Genomic DNA, 18,834 nt, shown 5'->3' on the forward strand with positions numbered 1-18,834 from the left:
CGCCCCCTCCTCCCTGGGTGTCCCCGGACCCCAGTTCCTCCGTGTCCTGGCCGTCTCACCCCACTTCCCCACCCCACCCCCCACCCCGAGAGTGCTCGGAGCTCCGGGAGGAGCCCTGGCTGCGGGACCTCGGGGTGTCAGGCTGAGACGGAGCCCCTGGCTACCGCCAAGGCCAGACCCCGGTTCTGCGCGGAAGGGGGGCGGCTCTGGTGACTTGCAGGACCCGAAGATTTGGCTAAACTTTCAAGCCCAGAGGTCGCTCTCTGAAAAACCAGCCCTCGAAGTTTGGCGGCGTGGCGGGCGGGTGCAAGAAGGGCATCCCTACCTGTCAGAGCCGGGGCGCAGGGGCTGCGGACGTGGCTGGTCCCCGGGCTCCTGTCCCGCCTGAACTTTGGATGCAAATACCAGCGAGCGGCGCGTCTCTGGCCTCCCGCACCCACCGCTCTGCCTTTGTCCCCGCGCGTCCTCCCGCGTCGGCGCCGGGCAAGACGTGGGGTGGGTGGGGAGCCGGGGTCCCCGCAACTTCGGGCGCCCGCCGCCCGGCAGCTGACCAACCTGCCTAGACTGAGGACACACCGGAATCCCCTCCCCCGCTCCTCTGGCGGGTCCGGGGACCGTGACCTTCGGACCGGCCGTGGGCACGCCTGATGCTTGGGGAAGGACCAGGCGCGTTCCGGCTGAGCGTGGCCTGCGGCATCCCTGGGGAGAAGGCGCAGCTTGGAGGGCGTGCGTGAAGCCGAACCGGTTTACGAACGGGGGTTTCTAGTGTCTAATTTAATGTCCCCTGTCCCCTACCCCCACAGTGCTCTGAGCTTGCCCCGCCAGGGTCTCTTCCTCCCCCCTCCCAGCCCAGAGGGATTCCTGGGAGAGCTTCCAGGAGCGTCCAGTCCGCAGGCAGTTTCTTGGGAAAAACTCTTAGAACCTTTCTGGATGCCAAGGTTGATGGGCGCCTCTGGGAGCGCCATTCAGGGTTTTTGGTTTAAAAGTCCCGGGGCCTACTTCTGTGCTGGACACGCAGCCGCTACCTGGCCTCGCTCCGTGACCTCAGCTCGCAGGGCCTCGGTGGTTCGCTCTGCGAAACGGGAGGATTGGGCCGATCTTATGCAATCCCGAATTGGGGGGCAGTGGAGGTGACTGGCTCCCACTCTGGTGGGAGGGGTTGCTTGGAGGGCCCTTAAGTTCATTTAGATCTGAATGCTTCCCTTCTCCCCGCCCCACCCCCATCGCCGCCCCAGTCCGGAAATTCTACACGCATGTTTTCCCTTGGAAGTGACCTCTGGAAAGACAAATGCCATCCAGTGGGAGGAACCGGGAATTACTTTGGGGACAGGGCGCCCCAAGAACAAGTATCTGCCACACCCAATATTGCAGGGTAAAGCCTGCCAGGAGGTGTTTTATTTTATTTTTCTGGTGAGAAGAGGGGCTTTTTTTCTGGGAGGAAGGTATCCTGACCTTTCCAATTCCCATTTCCCCCCAGGGATGACCTAGCCTGACTCACTTCCTCTTCCCTTTCTTTGTTCATTATTGGGCCAGTTATTCAACATTTCTCTGCCTCAGTTTACTGACCTATAAAATGAGGGCAAGTAGTAGTAACTACTCCTTATGGTTGTTTTAAGGATTAAATGAGATAATGCATGAAGAGGATATTGCTCCTTTGCCTTAGGGTAAAAACTCTTATTGTTGGTATTATTGCTATCAATTTTTTTAGTGCAATCTCTCTGTTTGCCGGCAGTTTAACCTTGAACAAAAGACCTAGCCTTTGCCTCAGCTGTCGATGGGGTAATAATAACACCTACTGATAGGATTGTTACAAGGATTGGATGAGTTAACCAGCTCAGGCCTTCTTAGAGCAGTTCCTGGCCCATCCTGTTAAATGAATATTGGTCCGTTGCTGAAAATGCCGCTTTATTTAAGAGGATCTTTTGGATTGGAAGGGTTCCTAGACAGCATTTCATTTAACCTTGTACCTGGTACAGGAATACCTTTGACAACATTCCTGAAAGGTCCTTGCATACCTCCAGTGACAGAGCTCGCCGCCACTGCGCCAACCCTTCTGACGGGCAGATAGATATCTAAGAAAGGAATTCCCAAGCTTGAGTTGCGGCCTGCCTCCCTCTAACTTCTACCATTTGAGATGCTGTTCTCCCTCAGGAGCCCAACCCTTCTTGACTCTCAAGTGCTGGAAGGCAGTTCTCAGGTGCACCTCCCGCATCCCTTGTTCCCTGGGCTGCACACCTGCATTACAAGGATGATGAGGAGCAAGCATCTATGAGCTCCCCACCCCCACGCCACCCCCATACCCGGCTGGGTCCCGGGTCCTCGGTTGAGTTCGGCTGTCCACTCTTACCTCGCAAAGCCTCCTCTTTGCTGGCGGGAGATGGATATTGAGAGTTCAGACAGCTATGGGAATGTCACCCACTCTCACTCCCCAGGGGCTAGGATGGTGTCACCTGAGTGTCAGCTCCTCAGAATAGGAGTGTGAGGATCTTGGCAAGCAAGCTCTGTCTACTTGTTGAAGAAGTCGGCTGGAGAGAAAGAAAATGCAGACAGGCTGCTTATCAAGTGTCTGCATTAGATGGAGGCGGGGGGGCCCAGCATTAAACCAAACTCCTGCCTGCTTGCAGCTGGCATTCCTAGGAGAAGATGCAGAAAGGGATGTGGTTGACCTGTCGGGAACTGCGAGGCCCGCGAGGTTGGAGTGGCGTGTGGGAGATGAGGACAGGAGAAGGCTGGTCGGGTCGGGGAAGGCTTTGGGGACTGCTCTGAGGGAGCCAGGGGCCATGGGTGGGGTGCGCACAGGAGGGCGACCTGACTTGGTTTGGGGCTGTACTGAGGCCAGACAGGAGGGGAAATAGAAGCAGAAGCGGGGAAGCCCGCGGGCAGGTTACTGCCGTGGCGCGGGGGGGGAGAGGGCTGGTGGCCGGAACCGAGGGGGAGTGGAGATGTGAGAAGCTGGAGCCGCAGGAGGTGCTGGTGGATTGGAGGTGACGGGGGAGAGAGAGCGGCGTTGAGGATGACTCTGGCGAAGCCGTGACGGGTACGGGGCCGGATGCCGAACTCCGTGGAGGGTCCCTGAGTGCTCAGAGCCCACGCTTTCATATGTTGGATAAACTGAGGGTCTGCTTAAGATGCCATTTGAAAAAGGATTCCACTTTTGGAAAAAATGTCGTCATCACAGACCTAATTCAATCCCCTAATTTAATGACAAGGAGATGGAGACCCTCAAAGACGAAGTGCCTCAGCTGAGGTCTTGGGAGCTGGAGGTGGAGCTGGGTCTAGAACTCAGGGCCCCTAAGCCTGGGCCGTGCAAGGGGCCGCTTGGGCAAGGCCCCAGGATGTGGGAGAGCCCTGGCTTTCTGTCTCACGCCTGACCTAATGCAAGGGTCCCACTGAACGCCTTGAGGTGACCCACTCAACAACTCCAATGTCTAAGACAGAGGGTTCTTCCGAGGTGGGGCCCACCCAGAGCAGGAACCAGTGATGAATGCAGAGTCCCAGCTGCCAGCTCCAGCTCTGCCCACTGGCCTGGGCCTCCTTGCTTTCAGGGGCTAATGCTCCTAGGTGGTTCTGGTTGGCACTCAGCTGGGGGACCACCCCCTTCCAGACCTTAAGAGACTCTGGCCCATGGGCAATGGGGCATTACCTCAGCAGCTCACGCCTGTATTCCTGGGCCTTGAGAAGCCCCAGTGTACTCCCTGGGAAGCAGGAAGGAGTACAGGGCGTGGGGGCACGAAGCCTACTTGGGATGTGGGAGTCTCTGCACGCTTGTCCCCGCGGCCCTCCTTCCCATCTCCCCCACCACTGATAAGCCCTATCCTGGGCCTGGAGCCCCGTTTAGTGATCTTTTCTGAGGCAGCAAGTGTTGCAAGCTTAAAATGTTACAGGGACACCAGCATTTTAATCCAGGAGATCGAGAAATCAAACACAGAAGCCAGCCAGGAACAAATGTGACTTTTGAAGGGCGAGCCTCCCCGGAGCTCCATTTTGCAGACAGAGACCTGAGCGGCCCTGTGGTACCTCCCAGCCATGATGTCAGCGCAAAGGACAGGAAAGCGCACGTGGCAGACAACCACAGACGCCATCCTACCCGCCCCGCGCAGATTCCACTGTCACTAAGTGATTCCCCCTTGAGTGAGACTCATCCCCTCGGTCCCCTCAGCTCCCATCATCCAGGCAGGGACGATCGAGCAGAACCGGGTAGGCAGAAATGTGGAGGAGGGGACAGGCTCAGGGGAGAGAAGCACCTGAGCAAAGGCTTGGAGGTGAGAGAGTGTGGCGTGGGATCTGGAAGGGAGAGAGGGGGAGTCTGCACCCCATTATCAGGTAACGGGGTTTGAGGGAATGAGGAAGGCGAGCGTTGGCCTGGGAAAGACTGATGGAAAATGGCAAGAATAAGAAGGGGGAACCCACGGGGCCTACTCCAGGGGCTTGGGGGCATCTTTGTGCCTAAAAGAGCCCCGATATGGGGGAAGTGACTGAAAAAGAACCCAAACTTCTCATTGCCCCCCAATCGGCCCTCCATTACGGAGTTACCTCTAGAAGGGAGTGAGGGGCCAGGAGCCATCTTGTTCTTGGCAAGTCAGCTCACGGTGCTGCTCTGACAGCCAGCTCTAGAACTTTCATCTGATGCGGCTATTACCCTGAAACTGCAATTTATCTTACGACCTAGCGGTGTCCAAAACGTGGGTGTTTTCTTTAATAGTGGAGCTAAAGATGAAAACCGCAACTTTAATGACTTTTCTAAATTATCGATCTCTTCTCCATCCCCCCAACCCCCACCCCAAATAAGCCCCACTGGTGGTGTGAAAATCACAGAACGCAGCTGCTCCAGCTGCTATTGAGGTACCTCAGGCCAGGCAAGGAAAGATGAACATCCCTCCCATGGTCCCCTAATCACCTTTAGGTGCCATGATCTCATATTTAAAAGACCCCTCAAGAACTCCCTGCCCTCCATGTCCCACTCCAGTCCTGCATGAAGCCAGTGCACAGCTTCACTTTTTCCGTCCCTGACATGCAGAACTGCCGCAGCCTCCCCACCTTTGCCCACGATGCTGCCACCTCCTCCAGGAAGCCTTCCTTCCACACCAGTTCACAGATATTTCTCCTTTATGAATACTCAGAAAACTTTTGCATGAACTATTTATTTGCCTAGCAATTTTAGAGAAGCGAAAAACCCTTTAACATCATGCTTTGTTTAGATTATAAACTTCCAAATAAAAGCGATCAGATCTTTTAGCTTCATATCTTTCTGTCCTGCACACAGTTGGTACTCAATAAATGCTTGAGGATGCTGATAAACTAAATGGGATTTTAAAAATCACCTCACAGCCTTCTCTCTTGTGTCTCTCTTGTGAACTTCTGGAACTATTTGCAAGGTGGGGCCCCAGAGGAGTTGCCCAGGCCTGGGCGGCGAGGAACCCGGCTCCCCTTCTGCAGCGGGTGGCAAGCCCCCCGGGGCCACCGCAGCCCTCCCTCAGTCTGGAGCATGGAGGGTGGCCAGCCACCCAGGAAATTGAGTAGGGACCCAACATAGCCCCACTGCCTTCATTGTATCCTCCCCGGCTGAGCTCCCCTCGCTTCTCTGGGACAGAGGCTGGGAGAAGGTGAAGCCAGCTCACAAACGCATACTGCATTCTTGGCTGAAAGAATGGATTTTGCTGGATGTGCAGGTTCTGGGGGAACCCTGGCTGAGTCAGTGGGTCCCAAATGCCGGTCTGTGGTCCACTGAGAACCTAGGAAAGTAATGGTGTTGTTGTCGTTGTTGTGTGTGTGTGTGTGTGTGTGTGTGTGTGTGTGTGTGTGTGTGGTGGGCGTGGCATGCATATCAGCCAAGGCTGACGAACAATCTTTTCTGAGCAGAGCCGTCCTTCTTGCTGAGATTAGGTCTTATTGCCGTATGAAGCCTCTTTTCTTTTATGAAATGATTGGGTAAGTTGATGGAGACGGTTGGTTTTTAATGTCTTTTTGGCAAAATAAAAGGTTACCGAAGGAGAATCTGAGGAACAGTGCTCCAGTCCTTAAGTGGGATTTATCCGTTTTGTCCCCACGTCCCTGCACCGTCCTGTCCCTGCCATCTGCCTGGCAATTAGAGTCCGCCTAATTGTACCGTCCTGTGCGTCCTGTGCCGATCTGGAAGATGCTTGGGGACTTACTTGCTGTAGGGCATCAGTGGGACTGGAGGATATCTTTAAGGTCCCCTCTGGTGATTTGGGATTATAGTCTAGGAAGCAAGTTTCTTCCTCTCTGGGCCTCAGTTTCCCCATTGAAATGAACTCAGTGATCTGTTCGGTCTGACATTCAGTGATTCCCCGAGTTCCTGGCCAGCAGGCAGCAGAAGCTGGTATCCTAAAGCAACAGTTGACTCCAGGGGGTTGTAGCGCCATTCAGAGATGATGCAGCGCTCGTCCTCCTGAAGCCTGGAAGGGCAGCCTGTGGAACAGTCTAGAAAGTGCAGGTGTACTTTCATAAGAAACAAAGACCCAGAAAGGAGACTTCTGGGTCATTGCCCTGACTAAGTGCCTGGAGGGAACTGTGTTTTCACTGTTGCGGGTTTATTTTTGAAAAACTAGTTTTGAAAAAAAGTGTCGTTTTAGGGAGTCTGCTTTGGGGAAAGGCCCCTGGCTTCCTGGCAGAACTACCTGGCAGGCTGGATGGTGAGCTGGGAAGGTTACGGGAGAACAGCCTCTCTGGGTGTGCCTGGTCTGTGAGCGGGAGCCTCCTCTGGCCATTTGGTGAGGGAGCTGTTGGGATCTCGGACAGCCTCACGTGGTGTGGATCCTGCCTGTGAAGGCTGCTGCCGTCGGGGCAGGGGGAATGGGTACCAAGGGAAGGCCCTGCAAGGGAGGACCACACAGGCACCAAGCTGAAGGAAGGGGCTCCCTGCCAGGCGAGTGGGGCCTCCCCACAGCACACCCAGTGATGCCCCCAGAAGACCAGCCCATCCCTGTGTCCCTGTGCAGGCGGGGGCAGCTGAGGACACCGTGTGCCTCCTCCCACTGCGCGCACACACACACACACACACACACACACACACACACACACACTGTTATACTGTGAAACCAGCCCCTTCCCTCAGCCTGGGTGCCCACAGGGTGGCGGGGAGGGCCTTACTGACTCCCCACACCTGTGTGGCTGTCAGCCTTAGATCTTCGATAGAAGAACCTGGAAACCGCAGTCATGGCCATTGCCTCTGGCTCTCCCTGCCTGCCGGAAAACCCTGTGTGCAGCCTCAGGTACATCTCTCCACGGGGCGGGCGGGGGGCGGGTGGGGGTAGGGGGAAAGCGCTGGGAGGAGGCTACCCCAGGGCCTGAAACAGCTCTGGTGGTCAAGAACTTCGAAAGTGATGGCAAAGCCTCTCGCCTCCATCTTGCCAGCAGCTCCTCGGGAGGTCCCTGCCCCGGTCTGCACATGTCTGAAAGCATGAATCCGCTTGCTTTGAAATGTCGGTTCCCTTTCAGAAGAGAAGGCCTGGGGAGCGGTTGTGGTCAAGACCTGTCACTGGCTGTACACACCGCTGCAGCACACACTCAGGCCACATCCTATGGGGTAACTGCGCCAGGCTGAGGGCAAGGCCCCCTGCAGTCTCAGCCCCAGCCTGGGCACAGTGACAGCTTCCCCAGAAGCTGGCTCCACCCACAACCTGGAGCCCAGGGGAGCTAAGGAGGCCAGGGTGGGGCCTATGAGCCGGTTGGTGAGAGGCTGCCCTACTGGGCTCTCCTATGGGACATTTCCTTCCACAAAGGTGGCCCCCATTTTGTCGCTGTCTCTGGGATCTTTATCAAAGCCAAGAACTTTTTATTCTCTAGTTAAGAGATGGGACTTCAAAAGCCAAACACCAGCCTCACTCCATGACTGACATTCCATACGAGGTGTCAGGGCTGAACAAAGAGCCTGTTTTCTGAAGACGGAAAGAGGAGAATGGGAGGAGAGGGACAGCTCAGCAGAGGGAGAGGGGACCACATGGTCGCAGAGAACCCTCCCTCCTGCGCAGATTATCCCAGGACTCCACTGTTCCCCGGGTCAATAAGCATGCTTCTTCACCCACTTGCAGAAACAAAAGAAATGCAGGACTTTGCATCTGAAATGCAGTTTGGTGATCCCTGGTTAACAGAGCAAGCTGTCAAGGAGGAATTCACTGGGGACCTCTTTCCCCGACCTCCATGTCTCCAGCTTCCTTAATCTCAATCAGTGTCAGAGGTCGATACTGCAGATTTCTCTAGGGATACTGCAATTCAAACTGAGGACTTAGCTCTCTACCGATGGCAACCGATGACAGCATTTATTATGCTTGCCTCTTTCCGCTCTTGACATTTTTGACAGAGCATCCATCTAAAATACATTCATTGATTCTTTTCTCAATGAATGTCTTTCTCATGCATCCTCACCCACCCACCCATCCATCCATTTACCAAACATATTTTGGACGTGTAGGAGTTTACGGTTTACTAGGGAAAATAAGAGAAATATGCACATAATTAAAGTACAGGGCACTATATAAACATATGCTGAGGCTCCATTTACACTTGGCCGTGGTGAGCAGGAAGGACCCCCTGGCAGAGGTGGCATCTGAATTGGGTCTTGAAGGATGAGTAGGATTTTAATAGCTGGAATCAGGCATGTGCAGAGAAAGATATCTCAGATAGGAGAAAAGCACAATGCGGGGAAGTAGGGAATAACAAATTGTGTGTGGGAGCCCAGAAGGGCCTGGTTTGGGGACAGGGAAGAAGGTTCTGTGTGTGGTGGGTCTAGAAAGCTGTTGAGGCCCACCTGGCCGCAGGTGGAAGAGTTTGGGTTTTCTCATGGTGGTGAAGACCACAAGTCTGCTCTCCCACTCAGAGCGGGGCAATCCTGGGCAAGTCACTGCACCTGTATCTGCTAGGTCACCTTTCTCCTCCTCCTCTGCCAAGTGAAGACACAATCCCTGCCTCACAGAGTTGTTGCCATGGTTACATAAGAGGATGTTAGCTGTTTGGGCTGTGAGACCAGTTGGGGGCTGTTACTTGTATATGTCAGGGATGTGTGTGTGTTTGCGTGTGTGCACTGTTGATCTTCCAAAAATATATATATATACCTGAAAAAGTTCACACGCAGACCTACAAAAATAGTGAAATTTAAAATATCAAACATATTAACGTCTTTGAAGCTGTACCCAGTCCAGCTGCATGTTTACTGAATCTCGATCTTTGTATGCACAGTTTTGATCTGTGTGTACATGTTAATTTATGTTCCTCTTTTTTCACTGGGTGTTATTTCCTCTATGCGTCTCTACATGCCATACTGAGGACATATGTTACCTACCTACCATCTTTGGTGGCTTCATCATATTATGATCATTTTAATGATTGGAGTAAGTGGTAGACATGTGTCGACTTCTTTCCAAGTCCCCTCTATTTTAAATAAAGCTCCTGAACACTTTTGTGGTCTAAGATTTGGGACTATTTCCTTGAGATCTATCACCATCCTAAAGTATTTGAGTTCCACAGTGAGGCAGAGCCTGATGGTTGGCGCCTGAATTTTAGTTGGTATAAATTTTAGCTAAACACTTTTCATTTTCCTTGCAGCTAGATGTGGCTATGTGATTAAGTTCAGGACAGTGAAATATAAGTAAGGGGTGCAATTTGCTTGGATATGTCCTTAAAGAGAACAAATATCTCTTTCTCTTTCTTCTCTCTTTTGTTGTCTGGACTGCAGATGTAATGGCTGGAGTTGAAGCAGCCATTTTGGACTCAGACGTGAACTTAAGAATGGAAGCTATACAGGGTGTAGCAGCAATACAGTAAGGGTTCGAGACAGGTTGGAACATCATCCCAGCCATGTACTACTTATCCAGACTTTTATATGAAAGAGAAATACATAACTATCTTATTTAAATCACTGTTATAGTAGGTTTTCTGTCACTTTTAGGCAAACTTAATCCTAACTAACACAGAAAGTTTTATCTCTTGTCCCATAGCACCGGGTTATATGCCAGAAATACTAAAGCTGTGTTACCTGCTACCTGCAAGTTAGGGCTACCTGCAAGTTTATTTCCTAGTGGAGGTGGGAGAGGAGGAGAGAAGAGAGTCACTTTTGCAGTGACTAAGGCTCTTATTTCAAAGACTAGATGGCAAACATTTTTTGCACATTGGATGTTTGTGAGCTTTAGATTTTACTAGAAGCTTCAGACTGGTTATTCTGGTTCGAGCTCTGACTTTCAAATTCTGTGCTTTAACAGGGCTAAATATTGGTGGGCGTGGCCACCATGTCGCTTCCCTCAGCCTCAGTGTCCCCATCTGTGTGTTAGATGGAGAACTTTCCTGGGCTAGCCCTCCCTGGCTGATGTTCTGCAGCTCCTTCCGAGGCTAGGTCCCCCACCACGCTGGCACTAGAAAGGCTAGGGCTCGATCTGAACAGTGCCTGTGTCCCTGCTGGCTGCATTCATTCATTCATTCATTCACTGCCTCTTTATCAAGCACTTGCTGGGTACCAGGCCAGGTTTGCGATGACCACTGCCCACTGGAGGTCTTGAGTGGTCACTTTGCCTCTCTGCTTGGCCTTGGTCAAGGTTTGTCCTGATGTGTTTGGGTCTGGACTTCCCCATTCCAGGGATAGTACAGGCTCATTTGGAGCCTGTAAGAGCTTGCTCTGAGGTGCCCTCCCACAGCCCAAGATCACACCTGGGCATGGAGGGGTCCTTGGAGCTGCGTCCAAGAGGCCCATGGTGTGACCAGGGATTGAGCAGGGTGGGCTCTCTTGAGATGCTGAGCAAGTACCCCTTGAAGAGGTTTGAAAGACAGTCAGCGGTCTTCTTTCTACAGGGCAAAGCAGGCCTCATCCCTAACTCTAGCATCGTCAGATGTCAGAGATCAGTTTTGCTCTGTAGACCCCCTAATCCAGCCCCTGCTCACAGATGAGTCTGTGGCTAAGAGAGGGGAACTGGTTGGCCTGAGGTCTCATAGCTGGAGCCAGGCTCTTCCCAAGGTTCTGTGCAAATACCTAGGCCACTCCCATGCTTGAGGTACCAGAGACGGAAGGGACAGGCACTTCGGCCTTCACTGGCTGCCCCTCCCTCCAGCCTCTGGAAAGTACTGAGCTCTTCCCTGCCTCAGGGATTAAGCACACATGCCCCACCTCTACTCCTGCAAAAAGCCTTCCAGGCTATCAAGCCTCCAAGGCTGTTGCATACAGTTGTACAGGTTTTTCACTGCACAAAAGCACCTGGCTGAGAGAGAAGCAAAAGAGGCGACAGAAATTTCGTTCTCTTTCCAAGCTGTGTTTGATGTCAGGTGTGCGTGTGGGGAAGGTGAGGGGTTGCTGCAGGCTCGGTGTGCCTGACGTTTGCACTCTGTGTGGATGGGGGTGGATGGGATGCGCAGGAGAGGGGACCAACCAGCAGAGGCTCTTAGGCTATATCCTGAAGGCCAAGAGATTGAAACAAGTTTGTTCCTACGTTTTAAAAACTGATATATGTATTAGTTTCCTAGGACCACTATAAAAAGGTAGCACAAACTGGAACACTTAAACGACAGAAATTTATCCTCTCACAGTTCTGGTGGCTGGGAGTCCGAAGACAATGTGGCAGCTGGGCCGTGTTCCGTCTGAGACTCTGGGCGGAATCCTTCTTTGCCTCCTCCCCAGGCAATCAATCCTTAGGTCTCCTTGTCTTGCAGCTGCATCACCCCGTCTCTGCCTCCATTGTCACATGACTGTCTTCTCCCTGTGTGTCTGTCTCTCAGTTTCTTCTCTTCTTATAAGGACACCATCATATTGGATTAGGGCCCGCCCTACTCAGGCATGACCTCATTTTAACTAATTACATCTGCAAGGACCCTATTTCCATATAAGGTCACATTCTGAGGTCCTGGGGGTTAAGACTTAAACATATCTTTTCGGGAGACATAATTCAACCCTCAACAAGCTAAAATTTACATAGACTAAAATTCACCCTTCCGAGTGTACAGTTCTACCCATTTTGGCAAACAGAGACGGTTGTGTAACTACCACCACCATCAAGGTTTAGAACAGTTCCGCCCCCCTCCAAAATCCCCCTGTGCCCTTTGTAAGTCAGCCCCAAACCCTGGCAATCACTCATTCCTTCTTCGTCCTTACGTTCTGCCATGTGAATGCTGCCTTGCGGATCTGGCTCCTTTCACTTAGCTAAACACCACAGGGATCCGTGTGTGTGGCGCGTCTCAGTGTGGTGCGATGCATCGCAGTTTGTTTATCTGTTCGTCTGCGGAGGCACATTTGGGTTGTTTCCAGTTTTGGGTGATTACTACAGACGTTTGTGTGTAGGGTATAGATTTTTGCGTAGGGAACCACAGGGGCTGGCTTGCATTCAGGTCGCCGTGTGAAGAAGGGCATGGGGTGAGGGGGTCATGTGGGGAGGCCAGAAGGAGGCTGCTGCAAGAGTCTGGGCAGACGGTGATGGTGGCCTGGACTAGGGTCTTGGCAATGGGGATGGGAAGAAGTGAGCCCGCTGGGGTACATCCGAGGCAGAGGGGACAGAAGCACATGCTGGGTTGGGTGTGGGCCATAGTAGCAAAGAGGCCACCTTTGTTGCCTCCTGCTCGCTCGCCCTCCATCTCCCCAGGCTCCCCAGGATGGCTACCGTGTCTCTGTGTGGCTCTCTGGACATGTGGACGTTGAGAGGTGGAACAGTACAGCGTAGTGGTTAGGGATGTGGGCCCTGGAGCAAACTGTCAAGGGCGCACACTGCGTTCCGTGCCTCAGTGTGCTCATCTGTAAAACAGGGATGCTGATAATTCCTAACTCATAAAGCTATTGTATTACACTAGTCCATGGAAGGAGCTTGAACAGTCTGACACGTACTTGGTGTTTGGCCATGATCCACGATGCTGCGAAGGGCCCCCCGCTCCACACCCTCTTGTCTACTCCACTCGCCCCTTTAGCTGTGAGCCAGTTTGCGGGGCCTCTTGTGGCTCTGCGGGGCTGCGGATGCACCCTGATTGGACCCCTGTCCCAGGTCTACCCTCCCTGGCTGAGAGACCTTGAGCTGGCTCCTTGCCCCGTTTGATCATTGCTTCCTCCGTTCTCATGGAGCAGAGATACGGAGTCCCACTGTGTGCCAGGCTCTGAGCGGAGCAGCATGTGGCACAGCAGCCCGCACACAGTAGGCTCTTCATGACTGCGTGACCTGCTCATGACGCAGTGAAAGGAGGCCCAGGTGAGTGGCTCTCAGGTCACCCCCAGGTTTGGGGGCTGGTAGATAGAGGCTCCCCTATCTACCACAAATATCATCCTTCTCTTTCACTCTTGCCCTCCAAAATATATCTTCTGCCTTTGATAAGAACTAACCGAGGTGGCAGCCCAAGCAGCATCAGCAGCTAACTGGTCATTGGTGAGCTGGGCTCCACGGGGAGAGGTGTTGAGGGTCCTGGTTAAATGTCCAGAAGCTCCCAGTGTCTGATGGAGAGCCTCGCTCTGAGACCAGGATTCATGTACAGGTGGCCATGATTGGTGCCAGCCTAATGAAGGGACCGTCATTATCTACAGATTCAGTATTTGCAGATTTGTCTATTCGATAACATTTATTTGTTACCCCAAATCATAGTGCTTCAGGAGTCATTTGCAGACATGGCAGAGTGATAAAAAATTTGAATCTTCTGACATGCACCTGAGGCCACGGAAGGCCCCCCACGATCGGGGACAGAGCCAGGACCCGAATCCGATTTATCTGAGTCTAGAGCCTTTGTCCTTAGGCCCAGAACTCCCTGTGTTGCATCCCAAGGTTGCAGGGCCCTGCCGCTCCCCTGATCCAGGTACGCCGGCATCCTGGGACCCTCCCCTAACCTTCTGAGTGCCACTGAGGGGTGACATCCCACCCCGTCCCTTGTTTCTCCTTTGTCTTCTGCTGGCCAAGTCCCACCCTAGAACCCCTGTGCCTGGAGTCTCTGGGAGACGTTTTAACCTGGGTGGGAGGAGCACACCTGTCACGCCTCAACGCTGCTCCTGACAGCTCCTTACTCTCTCCTGATGCCGCCCAAAGTTAATGAGCCAGTGTCCTCACTTCCTCCAGCCTCTCGCTCTTGAAAACATAGCACCAGTGGCTTCCTTCACGCTAGGGCCTGAGTGTACACTGTAGAGTCTGACGGGGCAGGAGACATCCATGGTAACAGGGAACAAAAACCTAAAAGGGACGCTGCCCCGAGCGTGGGATTTCAGGCAGGGGCGGGCGCCCACCTTGTTTTGTGAGGCGGGCCTGGGCCCAGGAGGCTGCCCCTGACAAGCAGTGTGTGCGCATGACGGCTCATCCCCCAGTGGAGGAAATGTGGTCACCACAACTGTTAGGTGGGTTGCAGGGTGACTCAGTGTCACCAGGGGTGGGAGGAGTGTGACGCTGCAGTAGTTTCCTGCAAGGTGCAAGTCGAGCCTGGCGTCCGCAGCCTGTGCCCAGGGGAGGGCCGCTGCCAGGAACCGCACTTCGCGTGGCCCCTGAGCCGGCTCTGGGCCTGACCCCCAGCTCCAGTTTAGAAATGGGGGTTCACTTTGTCAAAGCATGCCCCACACAGCTATTGTCATGTGTTACCTTTCCAGCCACCCTCTGAAGTAGTGGGGTGTGAGTGTTGTTCCGAGAGCACTGAGGCCCAGAGAAGGAGGGACACTTGCCCAAGGACACACAGCAAGCCTGTGGAAGAGGTTAGCATAGACCTTGGCTCCCTTGCCAGGGCAAAGCGTCTTCTGACCAGTCGGAGATGCCCAGGATGAATAACATCCACGTTGACCATGTATCCAGCCACGGTTAAGCTCCTCGCGACAACCCTCTGGGGCCTGTACTGTTCTCAGTCTCATTTCGCAGACACTGAGAGGCCAGGCTCAGAGTGGAAGTCAGGCCCCCAGATGCCAAGGGCAAGGAAAAGAGAAACGTGAGCAGGGATCCAGCAGGGGGGGCCGGAGTGAGGGCCCGGAGGCCCCTTGCCTCCCCTGCAGGGGTGAGTCACGTCCACCACGAGGCTGCTGCTCTCCCCTCTCGCCTGTCCCTCTTCAGCCGCAGCGTCAGGTGGGGAGGAGAGAGCTGTGGTCTCCTTCCCTTTTCTCCCAGACGATGGGGAACCACTGAGTGAGCAACAGGCAGGGCCAGAGGCTGGGGTCACAGTGGGACATGTGGGCTGCCACAGTCACGGGTGCTCCTGGAGGGAGGGAGGCCAGTTGGGACAAGGGACACTTCTCCCCAGAGGCCTCTGAGCCTTCTGTTTCTGAGTGTGGTCCATCCCTGGGGAAGAGAAGGCAGCAGCAGTGGAAGGAAAGTGGGCAAGGCCTCCGGGGGCCCTGCAGAGTGAAGCCCAGGGAGGACCGGGCTGGGGTCCACGCGCAAAAGCCAAAAGCCCGACCTGAAAAGGGCCTTGACCTGCAGCCAGCCTCGTGGGGCAGCTCCTGAGGGGAACTGCGTACAAGCACCGGACCAGATGAGCCAGAGCAGAACCTCCTTTCCCAGAGTGATGGCTAATGGCGATGAGACTCTGTGCACCTACAGTTTTCCTTTTATCTTATTTCTTTTATTCTTTCTTCCTAATTAAAAACAAGCCCCACACAGAGTACACGAATTCACACACGCCGCAAAGATCGAAACGATATAAAATGTAATGTACTGGATGACGCAGTGCGTTAGCCACGAGCCGCACGTAGCTATTTCACAAAGCGAATTACTTAAAATGAAGTAACAGCCGCACTAGCCATGTTTCAAGCGCTCCGTGGCCACGGGCAGCTAATGGTGACCACACTGGATAGTGCAGACATAACACATTTGCATCATGGCACACAGTTCTTTTGGACACCACAGACTAGATCATAAATTGGGAAAAGCTTACCAGCTGAAAAATAATTTTGGGAATCAGTCTGATTCCTTTGGTCTTGTTTTATGTATTTACGTCTGTCTGGTTTCCACTTCTCCTTACACACAATCCTGTCTGATCCGCCCAGCTACTTGTCCCTATGGGTATGAGGGTGGTTTTTCCCCTTTTTTTCCAGATGAGGAAACTGAGGTCAGAGAAGGTAAATGGGCCACAGGTAAGGGGATTTTTGGAAAAAGGTTTGCTCCCTAGGGACGGAGGTCCTTCCCCCTTGGTTTGTCCGGGGTGGCTGAGGTACAGCCTGACGGGGGCTACCGTGATCTTGGAAGCTCCAGCAATTTCCATCATGTTGTCCGTGAGGGAGAGACCCAGACACACAAATCGAAGACTTGCTCCTAGACATCTATTCTTCCATCTTTATTGTTTCCCCTGTCATGGTCACCCATTATTTTCTGATTTTCATAATAGTACACACTCTGTGTAAAAGTTTGGAATGTACGGGCTGTAAAGAAGCAGAAAGAAACCACTTACTCCCGAAATGAACCACCACTGTTGGACCCACTGACATCCCCCGCTGGCAGAGCAGGAGCATTCCGGTTTCTCCACGTACCGCGTGTCTTCCCCGGTCCTCGGTGGTATTAGTCGTCGCGAGAGCCATTCTCATGGGCTCTTGCCGTTTTAATTACAGATTCCCTGCTTCCTCATGCAGTTGAGAATCTTCTCGTACGCTTGCCGTTCATTTGGATATCCTCTGTGTGATGGGCCAGTTCAAGACTCTTGCCCGTTTTTCTATTTGTTCTCTTGTGTTTTCCTTATTGGTGTGTAGAAGTTCCGTGTATAGTCTGGGTCTGAGCCCTTTGTTGGTTATGTGTGTTACAAATGTCTTCTCCCACTCAGGCCTTGACTTTCATTCTGTGAATGGTGTCTGGAGGAATTTTTGATGCAGATAAATTATCCGTCTTCTTTTAAGAGGTGTGTGTGTGTGTGTGTGTGTGTGTGTGTGTGTGTGTGTGTGTGTGTACTTAAACAGAAGACTCTTCCATCAGATTATGAAGATATTCTTTATTTTCTTCCAAAAGCCTTTTTGTTTTGCTTTTCACATTTACATCAGGACAGAGTCTTCCTAGAACAGATTTTTGAATAAGTTGTGGAAAAGGGGTCAAGTTTGTTTTTTTCCCATGTGGATACCCAGTTGTCTCAGCACATTATGTTGCAAAGACTGTCCATCCCTCAACGTCCTGCTGTGACCACACATAAATCAAGTGACTATTTCTGGACTATTCTAGTCCACTGACCTACGTGTCTGTCCCTGTACCAATACCACACCATCTTAATCACTGTAGCTTTATAGCAGGACTTAATATCTGGCAGACCAAATCCTACCCCCTTCTTCATGTTCGTCTTGGACATTCTTAGCCCTTTGCACCTCCATGTGCCTCTTCACAGAACACCTTTGGGATTTTCATTGAACTGATTCTGTAGACCAGTTTGTATAGAGTTCATACCTGGACAGTATTAAGTCTTCTACTCCATGAACAAGATCTACCCTTCCATTCCTTTAATGTCATATTGTACGTTTGTATTGTTTAATGTTTACTCTTATAAGCAGGCATCTGGAGAGTGGTTAAGAACATGAACTCGGAGACTGACAGGGTTCAAATCCCAGCTCTGCCACTTACTAATTCTGCAGCCTTAATGATCGGTTTAGCTTCTCTGGGTCTCAGTTCCCTCCCCACCCCCCGCCCTGTAAAATAAGAATGATAACCAGAGTTATCTCATAGGGTCGTTTTACAGGATGAACTTAGTGAGGATTTGGCAGAGTGGTTAAGAACATGACCTCGGAGACTGACAGGGTTCAAATCCCAGCTCTGCCACTTACTAATTCTGCAGCCTTAATGATCGGTTTAGCTTCTCTGGGTCTCAGTTCCCTCCCCACCCCCCGCCCTGTAAAATAAGAATGATAACCAGAGTTATCTCATAGGGTCGTTTTACAGGATGAACTTAGTGAATAGATGCAAAGCAGAGCAATGCCTAGCACTGAGGAAGTTCTGGAAACATTATTAATTGATTTCGAGTAGGTAATACATTCACAGGATTCAAGATAAAAATATAACTAAAGATAAAAGACATACACTGGAAAAGTTTTCCCAACTTTGTCCCCCATGTGCCTCTTCCCATGCCTGCCCCACTAGTTACTAGTTTCTTGTGTCTTCTTTATGCAAATACAAGTAATTCTTCTTTTTTTTTTTTCCCAACAAGGGAGCAGAGTGTGCTTCCTGTTCTGTACTTTTGTCACTTAATCGCATATCCTGGAATCCTTCCATGTCAGCGCACAGGGAACTTTCTCTTTCTTTTCTTTTTCTTTAGCAGTTATACATAGTATCCACTTACTTACCTGGTGCCTTTATGATGTACATTTAGGTTGTTTCCAATCTTTTCCCCATGAAGGACAGTCCTCCAATGAACCCAGTGAGTGCTTTTGTCCATGCATCATTTTGACAAGTGCAACTATATCTTTACAGATCTATTATCCCAGAGTACAGATTAGATTGAACATCTAAAATTGCTTTTTTTTTTTTGTAGGCCAAAAATGGTTGAATATTGACATTTTCATATAGTACTAATATTTCCTGAACCACTCCATCATTAAAAAATTTTTAATGAATGCCTATTTTGTACTCGGCCTGGGTACACAACAGTAGACATGACTAACACTGGAACATAGAGTTAGGACAGGGGAAGAGACAGGCATGTGACAAGCGGTATTGTTTACCATTTGATTTTTTCCAGTTTTGGACGACTGCAAGTCACATTGCAGTGAACATCTTTGTCCATTAAACTTTATTTGCATTTTACAAAAATATCTCTTTGAGAGAGATTCTAGAAGGGAAATGACTTACAATGTACAATCTTTGCCAAGACAAGAAAGAGTTCTCCAGATCTGCTGGTACAGAACCCAGCTCACTTCCACATCTGAAATGTCCTTAACGAGACCCTTTCTTTTTCAAAGTTCCAAATTGTTTTAATTATTATTATCATTATTAT

General features: G+C 51.6%; 1 protein-coding gene and 1 long non-coding RNA gene across 2 annotated transcripts in view; one reads left to right on the forward strand and one right to left on the reverse strand.

Annotated features, from left to right (window-relative positions):
- Nucleotides 1–506, reverse strand: part of LOC112473641 — a 9,767-nt gene extending 9,261 nt beyond the window's left edge. The window contains exon 1 of the long non-coding RNA XR_003044078.1: nucleotides 326–506. This is a non-coding gene — a long non-coding RNA (uncharacterized LOC112473641). The remainder of the gene's footprint in view (nucleotides 1–325) is intronic.
- A 5,305-nt stretch (nucleotides 507–5,811) lies between these two features.
- Nucleotides 5,812–18,834, forward strand: part of RIN3 (Ras and Rab interactor 3) — a 101,817-nt gene continuing 88,794 nt past the window's right edge. Inside the window, exon 1 of the mRNA XM_015599747.2 lies at nucleotides 5,812–7,232. Within this exon, the coding sequence (XP_015455233.1) occupies nucleotides 7,177–7,232 (56 nt within the window). The 5' untranslated portion in view covers nucleotides 5,812–7,176. The remainder of the gene's footprint in view (nucleotides 7,233–18,834) is intronic.

Source organism: Pteropus alecto, unplaced genomic scaffold, assembly GCF_000325575.1.
Source record: "Pteropus alecto unplaced genomic scaffold, ASM32557v1 scaffold8, whole genome shotgun sequence".
NCBI classification, from domain to species: domain Eukaryota; kingdom Metazoa; phylum Chordata; class Mammalia; order Chiroptera; family Pteropodidae; genus Pteropus; species Pteropus alecto.